Source organism: Rhinatrema bivittatum, chromosome 2 (assembly GCF_901001135.1).
Source record: "Rhinatrema bivittatum chromosome 2, aRhiBiv1.1, whole genome shotgun sequence".
NCBI classification, from domain to species: Eukaryota; Metazoa; Chordata; class Amphibia; order Gymnophiona; family Rhinatrematidae; genus Rhinatrema; species Rhinatrema bivittatum.
In genome coordinates, this window is record NC_042616.1 from 753321954 (window position 1) to 753340199 (window position 18246).

The window sequence follows — 18246 nt, forward strand, 5'->3', positions numbered from 1 at the left end:
CACACACGTCTGCCCACCCAGACTATTTTATAACATGCGTACAAGTTATAAAATGGCCATGTCTCGGGGCGCGTGGCGATGCATACACGCTAATGTGCACCCGTGCACTCTCTTGAATTGGTGTGCAAAAGTGTGCAAAATGACAACTTAAATAGTGTGCACTAAACAAAAAATAAATACAAAAAAAAAGTAATGAAAAAAAGGGGGAAATACAAAACCAAACCAAAAAATATTACTGATATGCATTCCTAGTCTAAACAGGTGTTGATTGAACTAGCAAAGTTGCATTACATTAAAGCAATCAATTGAAAAAATACTTTTATCTGTATCCAAGCTTGAAACTTAATATAGTTTTTGTTTTATAAACAATGTTGACCATCAGCTAAATATAAGTATAGACCTACAAATGTTTTGTATTTGTACATTTATATTCTGTAATATTCATAGTACTATGAGGAGAACAATTTAGAATATTAATAAACGTTCATACAAACGGCAAAATAAAATAAACCTGAGTCACTACCTCAACGCACAGCTTGCAACCTAATTAAAACAACAGACAAAACCTCAGCAAAGTTGCAAAGTGAAAAATTCATGTCATGATGACATTGTCATCTTCTGCAACCACAGGTCATGAGCGAACAACAAGTAACTTAGTCTTACCTCAGCTCTTAAATTTTCAGCAAGTTTCAGAGGGTAAGGCCTGCAGAGGAGAAGGTCCAGTCCAGAATTTCTAAGTGAACTGACCAATGAGTTAAAAAAAAATAAAACAGAGCAAAACTGAATGCTGGTTTACCCTGTCAATTCTCTATTAATCCTTAAGCCAGTCTGCACAACGCAAATGCCTCCTGCCGGCATGTTGAGTCCGGTGACAATTTTTCACAGGCTTCTGCACTAACCTGGCCACACTATCTCCTGCTCCTCCAGTGGAGTTCCTTCCATGGCCTCTCCATGGAAACAATAAGGGGAACAATAGTAAGTTCCTCTGGTTATAACCTAATGTACCTACAAGTTTATTTCATGGTATAGTATAATTTTCTCATTCCTGTTGTTTTCAACCCTCCTCTGTTTCTTTTTTTTTGTTTTGTTTTTTTAAGGGTTGGTGCAGACTGGTATGAAGATGGATAGAAAGAGACGTCTTCCCATGCATGCCTCAACATAATTCAGCATGCAGGAGACAATGGTAAAGTAGCACCTGATGCCCACTTATCAATTCTGTAACGTTTCACGGATGTATGGAGAGGACTACATGTCACTGTGTTGCATATCTGTCCCAGTGAAATCTCTGCTTTGTTCATGAAAAATGTAGAACCAGCTCCAGTAGAATCCACTCTATGAGCTGATTTGTATGCCAGAGAAATCCAGTTTGGATAGGGAGATTTTTGATGCGGGCAAAGCTCTTACTTGCACCAAAAGAACAAAAATATATTGGGTTTCCTGTCCTGTTTTCTCCTGTACAATTCAGCTTTACCGGACTTTGTACATCTTTTTGCTGGTTGTGGACTCAAAATAAGTTCATCTTCCTGAACGAGAATTAAGCTTTTGGAACAAAATTTGCCACAGCTCTTAAAGACCACCTGGTTGAGAAAAAACAGAAATGAGGCCACACCAAATCTAATGCACCTTCTGACTAATTCTGTATGAAACAGTTTGCATTAGACTGAATTTTTTTCTTGTTTAGCCAAGCCACGAGTGCTGGTTCTAGGACTGAGAGAAACTGAGCAAGCAGATTGCCTGATGACTGTGACTCGGTATCTGGAGAAACTGACACACTACCTTAATGGTGGGAGGCTCTGGTACAGGCACATTTTGAATTCAAATCTGCCTCTTTTGCCAACTGGGCCAGTAGCTCCTGGCCATACCTTCTGTTCTTACTCTTTTCCCACTATCAGCTGTTACGCTCCGCTGCCGCAGAAGGCTGCGGCCGCCATTGCTCACCTCTCTTTTCACAACCTTAGCTCCACTGGGCGAACTCGCGGCTTCGGCCACCTACCACTGGCCTTCTGGCCTCCGTTCCCAGGCCTATCCGAGCAGCGTGGAAGCTCCCAATCCCCATCTTACCCGTGAGGTTCCTTAGGCACGTGCGCTTCCCGACCAGCTTTAACCACATCATGGCGGGAACCTCGGGAGCGTCCCTACCAGATGATGTCACTCTGCTCTAGTATTTAATCTGGCCTGCCCAGACAGCCGGCGATTTGGCAACGAGTTCACTTGCTGTTGTTCCAGCTTCTACACTGCTTGTTCCGGTTTCGCTTTCGTGGTGTGAGATTGCTGGGTACCCGCTCCTCGGGGGCCCCCCTCGTCTCTTGGCTATCCGCTCCTCGGAGGGCCTATCACCCGGTTTCCAGCCTGCCTTCTCCTAAGGCCTTCTACGGGACTTCTGCTTACTTCCTGTCACTGTGAGTACCACTTCTGGATCACTGCTTGATTGCTATGTTGGAATCCTCGCCGGTGTACCCCGCTCTGTGGACCATTGCCGTGAGGACACCCTTCCGGGTTCACCCCTGCTCTGTGAACCCACTCGATGATACCATCTAGAGAACCCTCGCCAGTGTACCCCGCTCTGCGGACCATTGCCATGAAGACTCACTTCCTGGTTCCCCTCTGCGGATCCCTACCACCAAGGAACCTCCTTGCATTCTCCACTACTGATTCAGTGTGTTACAGTGACTGTATCTCTGGGCAACCCCGCTCCTCGGGTATTGCCGTTTCCTCCTTTGACTCTTGTCTCTAGCAAGACTGACGTCAGCAGTCCCACCTCCAGGGGTCACCCTCTACATCTCCACCTCTACGTCTGCTGTATTTCCATCCCACAGCCGAGGCTTCGCCTCCTGATGGTGAGGTCCCACAGGGCTCCTCCCCCTGGGTGATTCCACCTCTCACCTCGGCCAAAGGGTTCACTCACTTTAGGGATGTGAATCGTTTTTTGACGATTTAAAAAAATCGTCAGATATTTTTTAAATCGTCAAAAATCATTAAGAGTCGCGATACAATAGAAATTCCCCCGATTTATCATGAAAAATCGTAAATCGGGGGAGGGGGGGAAAACTGGCACACCAAAACAGCCCCTAAACCAGTGGTTCTCAACCCTGTCCTGGGGACCCCCCCAGACAGTCGGGTTTTGAGGATATCCACAATGAATATGCATGAGAAAAAATTTGCATACACTGCCTCCATAACATGCAAATTTTCTCTCATGCATATTCATTGTGGATATCATGAAAACCCGACTGGCTGGAGGGGTCCCCAGGACAGGGTTGAGAACCACTGCCCTAAACCCACCCCGACCACTCATAAAGATGGCGCCGATGGCCCTTTGCCCTTACCATATGACAGGGTATCCCGTGCCATTGGCCGGCCCCTGTCACATGGTAGGAGCACTGGATGGCCGGCGCCATCTTTAAAGAGGAGCCGGCCAATGGCACGGATACCCTGTCACATGGTAAGGGCAAAGGGCCATCGGCGCCATCTTTATGAGTGGCAGCCGACAGCCCGAGAACGGGAGATTGCTCCTGGGACCACCACTAGACCACCAGGTAATTTTGAAATGTTTTGGGAGGCTCGGGAGGGTGGGGGAAGCTAAGGGGTCATTTTTAAAGGGTTGGGTGGGCTTTTTTTTATCGGGCCATCGGCGCCATTTTTGAGTGGCAGCCAAAATGGCTGCCACTCATGGCCCGAGAGTGGGAGATCGGTCCCCGCGCCCCCACTGGACCACCAGGTAATCGTAAAAAGTTTTGGGGGGATTCGGGAGGGTGGGGGAAGGTAAGGGGTCAATTTTAAAGGGTCGGGCCTTACTAAAAAAAAAATAACGATGTGAATTGGAACCTATTCCGATTCACATCACCACCGATCAGATTTTTTTCCCCCTCTAGCCAAACCCGATCGTTAAGACGATCGGGCACACGATTCACATCCTTAACTCACTTACTTATCCTAACATCAGGACTACATTGTGAAATCAAGGCAGTTTCCTCTGCAAAAAAAGAGGTGACCACAGATCTGTTGCAGTTTTCAATCTTACTACATAATGTTTTAAATCAGGGGTTATCCAACCAATTCTTTGGGTTTTCAGAATATCCACAATGAATATGCATGAGATAGATTTGCATTGTAGAACATTTTCATTGGCTATTTCTGGCTAATTGCTTGTTCTATAGTTTGCTGACAACTATCATTTGCAGTTGTTTTTGCAATAGCTTCCAATATCACCGGCATTAGGCAGGAGTTTTTCCATGCTGTTGCTGTCTATATTACAGTTCATGCTTCAAGTTAGAATACAGTTCAAAGAATATAATATCTGCCAAAGTCAAGTCTTTATCTGGACAACACTCAGGTTTAAGATTGAATCTGTACCATTGTAAGAAGTCCCTGTACACTGGGAGGTTTTATCTTCCAAATCTTTACAAGCTCGTGCAACAAACCATTTGTAATTCATCTTTCCAATTATTGGTAAGCCATATGTATAAATAATTGGAATTTTGAACAAAGAAATTTAAGACCCACGCTGGTTATGCTCAGTATTTTTGTGAGTGATACTGCAGCGGGGTTAGTAGGAAAGATTTTGTTTGTTTTGTTTACAGACACTAAGATCTGCAACAGAGCAGGCAACCCAGATGGAGTCGATAAAATGAGGGGTGATGTAAGAGTTTAAGGAGTGGCCATGAGAATGGCAACTCAGATTCAAAGCAAAACAAAGTGCAGGGCATATAGTCTGTTCGCAGAAATCCAAACAGATAGTAAGTGATGGGGACAGGGGAGTGAGAACCACCAATCAGGAGAGAACTCAGCGTGATAGCATCTGATGATGCAAAAAAGCGGCAGTGAGAGCCACTAGAATGGTAAGGTGAGGCAGAGCCTGTAGAAGAAAGGAGATAACGCCTCTGTAAACGTTGCTGTGACATCATATCCAGAGTATCGCCTCAATTCTGGAGGTCACACCTCTGAAAAAATACAGAGGACGGCTACCAAATGGGTCTGCATCAAAAAAGCCTATGAAATGAGACTTGGGTATGTTTACCCTAGAGGAGAAGAAAGGGGGAATTCTTTGTTTCAGTCTTCACTAAGGAAGATGTAAGAGATACCCATGCCAGAAATGATATTCAAAGATGATGAATCAAATCCCCTCCTCCCCCTGAAATTGTCAAAACAAATAAAAGTTTTTGGTCCTCCCTTGCAACCTCCAAGAACCCCCCCCCCCTCCAACCCCCCGCAGCCCCCAATCTTCTAAAATCCAGAACAGGTCCCTCGGTGGGTCTGGGGCACCACTTTGCACTCAGCCTGTTCTGCGCCATTTTGAAAAATGGCACCAACCTGACATTGCCCTAGCCATGTGACTGGGGAAAGATCCAGGCATCAGACCCAGGCCACATGACCAAGGTCTGATTTTGGGCACCTTGGGGGATGGAGGAGGTACTGGGAGGGGGGCTTCCCAGCACAATTTCTTTTTTTAAGCACTTAGGGGTGCAGGGGAGCATGGGAGAGGGGCCACTGCCTTATGGGCCCCTTTTTTTTTATTTCTGGGTAGTCGGGGCCGCCTTGTGGTGGCCCAGGTTGAACCAGAGGTCAGCTCTGACCCCCCCCCCCCCCCATTCAACCAACCTTTTCTTGAGCCGTGGATTTTTTTTCTTTTTTGCCGACCTTTCAAGGTGATGGTGTGTCCTTGAGGTTGGAGCCACCGTCATGCTAAAGAGCCACTCGCTGCATTCTTTTGTCCCACAGTGTTTGGACACAAGACAAAAGAACGCACCATACAGCCATTATATTTTTTCGAAGGAAGGGCTCAACTATTGTGGCAATACCCCCCCCCTCCCCCATGATAGTGGGACCCTCTCCCACGAGAAAACATTGCTCTAGGCCATAATGAGGTATTTAGGAGGGGCCACCATAAACCCTAGTACCCCCACTCTGCCCACAGGCTTGCTTTCCAGGACTCATTCACCCATATATATATACTAGATACGTTTTTTTCAAGCCTCCTCAATTGCGGTTGTTCCTCAACTCGCATATTTCATCTGACAAATGCTTGCTAACTTGGTTACGGTAAATAATGGCATTCTGTTTTCTCCCTGTATATTGCTTTCTTCCTTTTGCTTATTTAGTTTAATGTGCTCATTAATGACCCTTGGTTCTCTCTTATTTCTTCATGCTGGATAGAATAATTTCTTCTTTTTGATGATATTGTTATCATCTCTTTTTACTTATTTGATTTTCTATGATCCTGATTTCTGTGACAAGCATGATTGCTGTCTAGTTATGTAAAATTCAATATTTAAAAAAAAACATAGGCCATTGGCTTTGGCAATGAACAGGTAGACGGAGACTTTCGCAAGGGCTGTTTTTGTGCAATGTAGAGGGCAAAAGCCAAATTGGAGTGGATCAAGAATGGCTCGAGATGAAAATGTCAAGACAGCAGAGATGAACGACACATTTGAGTAGTTTGGATGCGCAAGAGAAAAGGAGATAGCAGAGCAAGAAGGGTCCAATGAAAGTTAAAGCGGCATGATCGTACTTCACGTAGTCAAACTTAAATTCAACAAAAACCCAGCCCTACCAGTGATGCATTATATCACAACTACATTTAATTTTCAGTGTGTTTTATGTTTTCCATCACACAACATTTAAAAAACAGCTGGATTTAAAAGTCAATTACAATAAAATGCATTCCTGCAGGTGAACAGCGCTTATTATAAAATAATTCTCTGTGCCCCTGTAGCTAAAGATTAGTCTTGAAATAACATTTACATATTACAAACTATTTTTCTCCATAGTCATAGGATTTTGAATTTCATGGGTTTAATTCACTTCTGCTTCTAGATCACCTGACAGCCCTGTCCAAGACTGTGGGAAATGGGATCTGGCAAAGCTGGGCGCTGAAGGCTGGAGAACTAGCTAGACAGCAAGAGCACCAAGCCTTAAAATATGAGCAAACAACAACTCTACAGCAAATGGCCTGCACTGATGGGACCAAAGTGAATGGGCCAATTAGCATGAGGGATTTCATTCCTCCCACCCTCCAAATGCTGACTGCATGCTTTCTATCCCCATTCCTGGACAGCATTATCAATAGGCCTCTATGTCTCGAAATAACCCATCTTTCTTCCTTGACAGAAATATCAAGGGTCCTCTGGGTCCCAAAGTAAACTTCTGATTCCTCCCTTTCCCATCATGTGCACCCCACAAAAAAAAATAAAAAATTCCACCTTTCCAATGATGAACTGAAGAATATGGGGCAAGAGAGGGCAATACTCCTCCTTGTCCAGCTACCACTGATGCTCAAAACGACAATTGTGATCCTTTGTCCGGTGTACATGTATGGGGAAATGGACGACAAGTTAACCAATGAAATTTTGGACACCCGAGGGAGCAGGATAGGAGTGAGTCATGCTTTCTAGTTTCCTCATCTTCTTGAAGTCATCACCAGAAAGGATAGGCCAGGGGAATGACTTTGGGGCATCGGGGGGGGGGGGGGGGGGGGGGGGCCCTTACTGGTTTTTGTGGTGAAGAGGTTACATTGTGACATGGAGGCCCCTTGTTAATGGTCTTGAGAAGAAGATTTAAATCAGGGCATGGAGGCCACATGATAGCCAAGCTGGGAGAGGGGTGGAGGGGGAAAGAATCAGGATAGGCCTCCCCCCACTGTAAAATGTTAGCATGCAGGTGTTGCAGGCAATCTATCATTTAACACCCATTCCGAGGTATGTGCTAGATTTTAGGCCTTAGAAGTTAAGTATGAAATAGCACATAGAGTAAAGCATACCCAGCATGCCCACTAAGGCCTAATTTTCTCATGGTATTCTTTAGTTTGCATGCAAATGCATGCTAATTTTGGTGACTACTCACTCATGTCATCAAGAATCTTTTGGCATGCACATTAGGACCTTAATACATAGCATGCTATTTAGCAAGAGCACTAAATGGCCTTAGTGTGCATGGTAAGCCTTAGCACGTTTGGTCATGTAGTGCAGAGGCTCCATAATAAGAGCTCGGGCATGGGATGCCCTTGATAAAAAAAACATAGAGCATGAGGAACAATGCAGACATTCTGATCAAAGCCTGCTCCAGAAGGAAGAAATGTTCTGAAGAATGCATACTTTACCAGTTATGTCATGCTGTTTAAATGAGTCGCTGTAGATTTGATACTGATTAGGACAATGTTTCTTCAACCACTTGCAGACCTCCTGCTGACTCCACAGGGCCACTGGTTTTGTTAGTTTCACAGTGTTAGTCTAGAAAGAGAAAACGGAAAGGGGAAAGCTATTTATTTCAATAAAATTACTCACATTTCTTTCCCCTCACAGGCATACTAAACATACGCATAAAATTAAGTTAATTAATCTTTAATCAATCAATTAAGATTGATTAAAGATTTCAAAATGGTTACAGTTCTTGTTTTACAAAGCATCACATGAGTTAGGACTCATTTGCTTAAGCAAACAAGTGTGCACTTAGACTTGGCTAATATAATTAAGGCTTCACAACACAGCGACAAAAAAAAAGTGTATTAGATATGACAAATACCAACAACTCCTGACCTATGTTTTTCATAAGAACATATGAACATAAGACTTGCATACTGGTCCAGCAAGCCCAGTATCCTGTTTCCAACAGTGGCCAATCCAAGTCACAAGTACCTGGCAGGATCCCAAGGGGTAAACAGATTCCAAGCTGCTTATCCCAAGAATAAGCAGTGGATTTTTGCAACTCCAACCTAATACTGGTTTATGGACTTTTCTTTTAGGAACTTGTCCAAACCTTTTTTTAAATGCAGCTACAATAAATCGCTTTCACCTCTGGCATCAAATTCCTGAGCTTAATTATGCATTGAGTAAAAAAATATTTTGTCTTATTAGTTTTAAATGTAACTTCATTGTGTGTCCCCTGGCCTTCTTCTTAATTTACATTCTCTATCAGATAATAAAATAGCTTCCAACCTTTGGTGTCTCTGGCTTGATTTTCTGGCTCAGCCTTTTCTTGCCTTATTCTCTGTCCTTTATCTCTATACCTTTGTTTTCTGTCCTCCTTCATTTACCTTTTCTGTTTCATTTCTCTCTCCTTTCCTTCAGCAACAGATAATTTATTTTATTTATTTATTTATGTTTTTTATATACCGGTCTTCTTACATTATATGCAAATCAAATCGGTTTACAGAGAACTATTAAAAGGTTTGCTTGGGAGCAATTACATATAACGAATAACTTTTTGAACAAACAGATAAATAGAACTTTTTAAACAATAGTTACATAGATAAATATATTAGACAAATACACTGAATTATAAATGTAAATGTCTTAATGTTTTAAATAAAACTATTCCTAAATGTATAGATTTAGGAATAGGAATAGGAAAAAAATACTTTCTCTCCCTTCTTTTTCTCTCCCCTTCTCCTGCTTGTTTCCTCTTTCTTTCTTCTCTTCCTGTTCATCCTACCTGCTCTGCTTTAGCCATCCTTCCTCTCATTTCTCCTGCTCTCCCTCTTCCATGTCTCAGTCCCTTTCCTTCTGAGTTATCATCCTGGATTCCTTCCCCCCAACCCAGAGTCCACTTTCTCCATCATCTTCTGCCATCCCTGGTCCTCCATACCCTTTTCTCTCTCTCTTCCTCTCCCATTTTCTCCCCTGTAACCTCGCTCCCATCTTCCCTTAATTCAACCCCTTCTCCTCCTAGCTTTTGCCCTCTCTTATTATACAGAGGCATTATGATATTCTCTGTTTTATTCTCCATTCCTTTCCTAATAATCCCTAGCATACTATCTGCTTTCTTGGCTGCTGCTGAACACTAAGCAGAAGATTTCAACGTATTATTAATGATGACACCTAGATGCTTTTCCTAAATGGTGACTGTTAATGTGGAGCCTTGCACTGTGCAGCTATAATTTGGGTTACTCTTCCTTAAGTGCATCACTTTGCACTTATCCACATTAAATTTCATTTGCCATTTGCACGCACAGTCTCCCAGTTCACAATCCTCTTCTGATTTAACGACTTTGAATAATTTTGTGACATCGGCAAATTTGATCACCTACATCTTTGTCCCCATTTTCAGGTCATTTATAAATATATGAAAAAGCAGTGGTCCCAGAACAGACCCCTGGGGCTCTCCATTACTCACCTTTCTCCACAGGGAAAATTTACAATTTAGCCCTACCTCTGTTTTCTTTTAACCAGTTCACAATCCACAACAGGACATTGCCCCCTATCACATGACTTTTTAATTTCTTAAGACGTCTCTAATGAGGAACTGTGTCAAATGCTTTCTTGAAGTCTATATATACTATATCACTTTTATATACTAGTTTATTTGCTACCACAAAAAATATAATAGATTGGTGGGGCAAGACCTTCCTTGGCTAAATCCATGTTGGCTTTGTCCCATTAAACTATGCCTATCTACTGTATATATTCAGCAATTTTGATGTTTATGATAGTTTCTACCCTTTTAGCTGCCACAGATGTCAGACTCACTTGTCTATAATTTCCTGGATCACCCCTTGAGCCCTTTTTTAAAAATTGGCGTTACATTGGCAACCTCCCAGTCTTCAGGTACCATAGACAATTTTAATGTTAATTTACAAAGTACTAATAGCAGGTCCACAATTTCATTTTTCAGTTTTTTCTGCACTCTGAGATGTATACCATCTAATCCAGGTGATTTTCTACTCTTTAACTTGTCGATTTGCCCTAGTACATCTTACAGGTTCATTGAGATTAGTTTCAGTTGTTCAGAATCATCACCTTTGAATATCATTTCTGGAATGGGTATCTCTCTTTCATCTTCCTCAGTGAAGACCGAAGCAAAGAATACATTTAGTCTCTCTGCTATGGCTTTGTCATCCCTAAGTGCCCTTTTTACCTCTTGATCATTTAATGTGATCTCCTTCACAGGTGTTTTACTTCAAATGTACATGACAAAGATTTTATTATGAGTTTTTGCTTCCATGGCAAGCTTCTTTTCAAATTTTCTCTTTGCCTTCCTTATCAATGCTTTGCCATTAACATGCCAGTGTTTATGCTGTTTCCTTCATTTGAATTCCTTTTACATTTCTTGAAAGATGTTCTTTTAACCTTTATAGCCTCTCTCTGGAAGGAGACCATGATGGTGGTCATTTAGCTTTCCTTCCACCTTTTCTAATGAATGGACTACATCTGGTCTGGGCTTCCAAGATGGTATTTTTCAATAATGTCCATGCCTGATCTAAGCTCTTAACCTTTGCAGCTGCTCCTTTCAGTTTTTTCCTATTTTCCTCATTCTATCATAGTCACCATTTTGAAAGTTAAATGCTATTGCAGTAGATTTCTTTAATGCCTCTTGTTACAGTTGGTGGCTTCTGAGACTCAACGGTGAGCAGACACACTCACCCCCACCACTCACCGATACTGCTGGAGGCCTCCCATCATGGCAGAACACTGCTATCACCACATGCTGCTGACCACCACTGACAGGCTGCCTTCCCTTAGATGCACGCACGTGTGCCTGCATAATATAGGCCCTGTGGTGGGAAACACTGAGCTGTGCTTCCTGATGACATCAGCCCAACCAGACTATTTAAGCAAGGGCCTTGCAGCACTACCCCACCTCAGCAACAGGTCTCCTGCCTAGTAGCAGTATGTTTTGCTCCTGTATTCCTAGTTGTCCTATGTTCCTGCTTATTCCTGAGTTCCTGCCTGTGCTCAGCCTTGCTTTGCCAAGCCTGCCTTGTCTTACTCGATGTCTCATCCAGTGTGTCCTGTGTGTCTTCGTCTGTCCTTGACCTGTTCTCCTGGACCTGTCTTTTTGCAATGGACCTGACTACATTTGCCTGCTGCCTGGACCTGACTTCTTGCATTGTAGCTCATCTATGCTTCTCTGCCACTTTCCCCAACCAATGACCTATTCCTCATCTCTCCAGTCTGCAACCACAACTCCAGCAACAGGTCCTGCTACTTTTACAGTGCAATTTGCCAGCATACCTGATTCATGTCTCCAGCCTTGCCTCATTTCTCCAGGCTTACCGAGCCTTGCCTAATTTCTCTAGCTTTGCCTCATCTCTCCAATCTGTCCTGACTCATCCAGCCTAACCTTATCTCTCCAGCCTGCCACACCTCATTGTAACTACACGCCTCATCTGCCTGCCAGTCCTTCTGTGTCAGTCCTCCCCATCTTTCTTTGGACTGACTACTGGTTCTGACCCCTTGCCTGTACTCTGACTATTCTAATTACCGCCTGCACTGACTCTTGCCTGGCTCTGGACTTGAACTATGCCATACTGCAAAAGACCATCACCTAAGTCCTGTCTGCACTTGGAACACAAGGGTTCAGCTTGCTGGGAAAGGGGCTGGTATATGTGAAACCCTAGACCAGGGGGTGGGCAATTCCGGTCCTCAAGGGCTGCAAACCAGTCGGGTTTTCAGGATATCCTTAATGAATATGCATGAGAGAGACCTGCATACACACTGCCTCAGTTGTATGCAAATCTATTTCATGCATATTCATTAGGGGTACCCTGAAAACCCGACCGGTTTGCAGCCCTCGAGGACCGGACTTGCCCACCCCTGCCCTAGACTGATCTCTTGCTAGCTGTCGGTGAGAGCCTACAGGGTTCGCCCCATAGGCTGCACCAATCTCACCACAGCGACAAGGGTTCACAATGCTTACACATGGAGAACCTTTACCTGGAAGAGTCACAAGGGCCACCAGTCTAATCGCTATCCAGACAGGCCTCCTGCACGGAGAGCAGATCAGGTTATATGTGATACCCATAGCGATCAATGTGGTCATCTTAGGCATATTTTTGTTTCATGCTGACCAGCCCCACATAAGCAGAGGTACCCTGTAGATCATCAGTAGGAGCTCACACTGCCATGAGCAGTGTCTCACCTGAAGTGCACCTCATCCATACAATCACTCTGGAAGCTACCAAGTCTACCACTGCAGCATGCAGAGTATGTGGAACATTTTTACCAAGCAGCAGACTGAGGTTCTGCCACCTCATCACTCCACTGCTTGATTCCAGGGAAGGTACCACCCAGGGGCAAAGTCTACCCACTATCCACACTTGAAACAGAGACCATGTCTAAATGTATCAAGGAAAATCTGAACAGGGGGTTTATTCGCCCTTCTTTGTCACCAGCTGGGTAAAAAAATGATGGTTCATTACACCCTTGCAGCAACATCGCATTGGCTGACTGTAAGGCCAAAGGAATTCCGGCGCTAGTAGTCGGATTTGACTCCGAAAAGGCATTCGACAGGGTGTCGTGGCCGTACTTATTCTCTGTATTGGCCAGGTATAGGATTCAGGGAGACATAGTGCGTAATATTGAGATGTTATACCATACCCCAAAATCGGCTATTATAGCTAATGGGAGGGTATCGCAAGATTTTCAACTGTGCAGGGGTACGAGACAAGGATGTCCACTGTCACCGCTATTATATGTTTTAACTATTGACCCTCTGCTACGGAAACTGGAGGAGGATAGATCCATCACAGGGTATAAGTTGAAGAACCAGGAATTTAAGATCTCTGCTTTTGCAGATGATGTCTTGGTATTCTTGACTAATCCACAAAGGTCCTTACTAAAAGTACTGAACCATCAGAAGGCTTTCGGTGCATTTGCTGGGTTAAAGATTAATGAGGAAAAATCTGAAGCCATGGATATTGGCACGGAGGTTAAAGCAAGATGGGAAGGGACGTTTCCATTGCGCTGGGTAAATCAGTCAATGCGATACCTGGGTTTACAACTAACTAGGGATGTGGATCATCTTAGGGGGGGCAAATATAAGGCCGCTCCTTGAAAAAATGGAAAATAGGCTGAAGGTCTGGGCATCGCTTCCTCTGTCTATTCTTGGGAAAATAGGGTTGTTGAAGATGGTGGAACTTCCGCATTGGTTATATGTGCTACAGCAACTGCCATTTTGGCTGACTAAAGGGGAGATTAAACAGATTAACCGTATAGTACGAAATTATGTTTGGGGTGGACGCAGGGCGCGAGTATCTTTAAACTCCTTGATGAGCCCCTATGACCAGGGAGGGTTAGCCTGTCCTAACTGGAGGACTTATAATTTGGCTTGCCTATTACGCCATGTGCAAGACTGGCTACAGGGTACCAGCTTTTACACTCCATATGAATTTATAAGAGAATGGACTCATCCATATAGACCAGAGAACCTGCTCCCCCTTGAAACAGCGAAAGTTCCATCGTCTCATAAATTCAGTATATTACTACCAGAATGTAGAAGGGCTTGGAAGTTTTTATGTTCGGAAAAACTGGCATGCCCTGTGATACATTTCCACTATTTAACTTTCAAAGGTAATCCATCATTTGTAGCGGGCCTATCAAGCCCGGTGTTTCAAGCATGGGAACAAAAGGGCCTGATAGGGGTGGTACAGATGTGGGATGAGAGCCTTGATACCGTGAGGAGTTTCAGCGACATACGAGATGCCTTCGGTTTGGATTCGAAAGATTTCTATGCATATTTACAAGCTAGACATTATATATTCTCCATGCAAGGGATACGGGGAAAGGGTCAACAGGCAGATCTGTTAATACATTTCTTTATGCCACCGGGAAAGAACTTAAAGTCCTGCTCTAGCTTTTCCCGGGCATTAAGAGACTTACGAAAGGAAGAAACACTGGAGGAAATACAAAGGAAATGGGAGAACCAAGCGGGACTATGCATGACTACGAAAGATGTAGCCAAGATCTGGATGGACTGTCTGGCAACCACAGAGAATGTCTTGCTGCGAGAGACTGGATATAAGGTCCTACGATGCATGTATATGTCCAGAACTAGGATGTGTATTGCTAAGCTCAGTGCTACGGATACTTGTTTAAAATGCAACCAAGTCCCAGGCTCATTGATGCACATGTTATGGTCCTGTGACAAGTACAACAGTACTGGACACTGGTGACTAACGAATTAAGTCATATACTACGTATTACAGTGCCTCAAAAGCCGGAGGTGTGTTTACTGCGATTCTTTCCAAGCACTTTGGACACGTTAACGGAATGGGACAGTATATTCCTGAAGAAAGCATTACTGACAGCGCTACAACCCATATTGGCGACATGGATTAAGACCGAGCAGCCACGAGTAGAACAGTGGACGAATCGACTCTACAAGCTCTTGCAATTCGACTATATGACGGCGATTAATAAAACTCCAGCAGCCAACCTAAAATGTCAAAAGATCTGGAGCAAATACTGGACTACCCTCTCATCATCCATGCAGGACTGTGTTACGAATTGCACTGTTCCCTGAACCTAAGATGGATATTAAGGACAAATTGTTTGATGGCTGCACAATCCCGAGGGTGGTGGGGGGGGGGGGGGGAGATAAACGCAAGATATAGGAAAGGCAACCTAGACAACCGAAAAGGTCTATATGTAACGTGGTTGCGGCATTGTTTCTTGAAAGTGTATACCTTGCGCCACATTACTATTCGGTCATAGTAATATTACTTCGGTTCTGTGTTCGATATATAATAAACATATGTTTCAAAAAAAAAGAAAAGAACATAAGAACATAAGATTTGCCACACTGGTGTTATGAATCAGCTCCTGTGAAGGAAGGAGTGCAATAATAATAGGAGATTTCAATTACCCCAATATTGACTGCGTAAATGTAACATCAGGACTTGCTAGAGACATAAAGTTCCTGGATGTAATAAATGATTGCTTCATGGAGCAATTGGTTCAGGAACCAACAAGAGAGGGAGCTATTTTAGATTAAATTCTTAGTGGAACGCAAGATTTGGTGAGAGAAGTAACAGTGGTGGGGCCACTTGGCAACAGTGATCATAACATGATCAAATTTAAACTATTAACTAGAAGGGGGACAATAAGCAAATGTACAGCTCTAACACTAAATTTTAAAAAGGAAAACTTTGATAAAATGAGGAAAATAGTTAGAAAAAGCTGAAAGGTGCAGCTGCAAATGTTAAAAGTGTTCAACAGGCTTGGACATTGTTTAAAAATACAATTCTAGAGGCGCAGTCTATATGTATTCCTCGCATTAAGAAAGGTGGAAGGAAGGCAAAACGATTACCGCCATGGTTAAAAGGTAAGGTGAAAGAAGCTATTTTAGCCAAAAAAAACATCCTTCAAAAATTGGAAGAAGGAACTATCTGAAGAAAATAGGATAAAACATAAGCATTGACAAGGTAAGTGTAAAACATTCATAAGACAGGCGAAGAAAGAATTTGAAATGAAGTTGGCCATAGAGGCAAAAACTCATAATAAAAACTTTTTAAAATATATCCAAAGCAAAAAACCTGTGAGGGAGTCGGTTGGACCATTAGATGACACAGGGGTTAAAGGGGCTCTTAGGGAAGATAAGGCCATTGCAGAAAGACTAAATGACTTCTTTGCCTCTGTGTTTACTAATGAGGATGTTGGGGAGATACCAGTTCCGGAGATGGTTTTCAGGGGTGATGAGTCAGACGAACTGAACAAAATCACTGTGAACCTGGAAGATGTAGTAGGCTAGATTGACAAACTAAAGAGTAGTAAATCACCTGGAACAGATGGTATGCATCCTAGGGTTCTGAAGGAACTAAAAAATGAAATGTCTGATCTATTAGTTAAAATTTGTAACCTATCATTAAAATCACCCATTGTACCTGAAGACTGGACGATGGCCAATGTAACCCGAATATTTAAAAAAGGCTCCAGGGGCGATCCGGGTAACTATAGACCAGTGAGCCTGACTTCAGTGCCAGGAAAAATAGTGGAAACTATTCTCAAGATCAAAATCGTAGAGCATATAGAAAGACATGATTTAATTGGACACAGTCAACATGGATTTACCCAAGGGAAGTCTTGCCTAACAAATCTGCTTCATTTTTTTGAAGGGGTTAATAAACATGTGGATAAAGGTGAACCAGTAGATGTAGTGTATTTGGATTTTCAGAAGGCGTTTGACAAAGTCCCTCATGAGAGGCTTCTACGAAAACTAAAAAGTCATGGGATAGGAGGCGATGTCCTTTCGTGGATTACAAACTGGTTAAAAGACAGGAAACAGAGAGTAGGATTAAATGGCCAATTTTCCCAGTGGAAAAGGGTAAACAGTGGAGTGCCTCAGGGATCTGTACTTGGACCAGTGCTTTTCAATATATATATATAAATGATCTGGAAAGGAATACGACGAGTGAGGTTATCAAATTTGTGGATGATACAAAATTATTCAGAGTAGTTAAATCACAAGCAGACTGTGATACATTACAGGAGGACCTTGCAAGACTGGAAGATTGGGCATCCAAATGGCAGATGAAATTTAATGTGGCAAGTGCAAGGTGTTGCATATAGGGAAAAATAACCCTTGCTGTAGTTACACGATGTTAGGTTCCATATTAGGAGCTACCACCCAGGAAAAAGATCTAGGCATCATAGTGGATAATACTTTAAAATCGTCAGCTCAGTGTGCTGCAGCAGTCAAAAAAGCAAATAGAATGTTAACCATTCCCTTCCTAATAATTCTTAATAGAACGGAAAATGTCATAATGCCTCTGTATCGCTCCATGGTGAGACCGCACCTTGAATACTGTGTACAATTCTGGTCACCGCATCTCAAAAAAGATATAGTTGCGATGGAGAAGGTACAGAGAAGGGCAACCAAAATGATAAAGGGGATGGAACAGCTCCCCTATGAGGAAAGGCTGAAGAGGTTAGGGCTGTTCAGCTTGGAGAAAAGACGGCTGAAAGGGGATATGATAGAGGTCTTTAAGATCATGAGAGGTCTTGAACGAGTAGATGTGACTCGGTTATTTACACTTTCGAATAATAGAAGGATTAGGGGGCATTCCATGAAGTTAGCAAGTAGACATTTAAGACTAATTGGAGAAAGTTCTTTTTCACTCAACGCACAATAAAGCTCTGGAATTTGTTGCCAGAGGATGTGGTTAGTGCAGTTAGTATAGCTGGGTTCAAAAAAGGTTTGGATAAGTTCTTGGAGGAGAAGTCCATTAATGGCTATTAATCAATTTTACTTAGGGAATAGCCACTGCTATTAATTGCATCAGTAGCATGGGATCTTCTTAGGGTTTGGGTAATTGCCAGGTTCTTGTGGCCTGTTTGGCCTCTGTTGGAAACAGGATGCTGGGCTTGATGGACCCTTGGTCTGACCCAGCATGGCAATTCTTATGTTCTTATGTTCTTAGTTAGCAATCTGTTATGAATCGGCTCCTGTGGAGGGAGTAGTAAACAGTCTATTAGGTTTTAGACTATGGAGTAGCAATCCGTTATGAATCTGTTGCTGAAGACTCCTGATGGGAAA

General features: G+C 43.0%; 1 protein-coding gene across 2 annotated transcripts in view; it reads right to left on the minus strand.

Moving 5' to 3' along the window:
• SAMD12 (sterile alpha motif domain containing 12) overlaps window positions 1–18246 on the minus strand; it is a 791332-nt gene that overhangs the window by 501880 nt on the left and 271206 nt on the right. For both annotated transcript variants that reach the window (XM_029591932.1, XM_029591930.1), the window contains exon 3: window positions 8096–8225. In XM_029591932.1, coding sequence (XP_029447792.1) covers window positions 8096–8225 — 130 coding nt within the window. The remainder of the gene's footprint in view (window positions 1–8095; window positions 8226–18246) is intronic.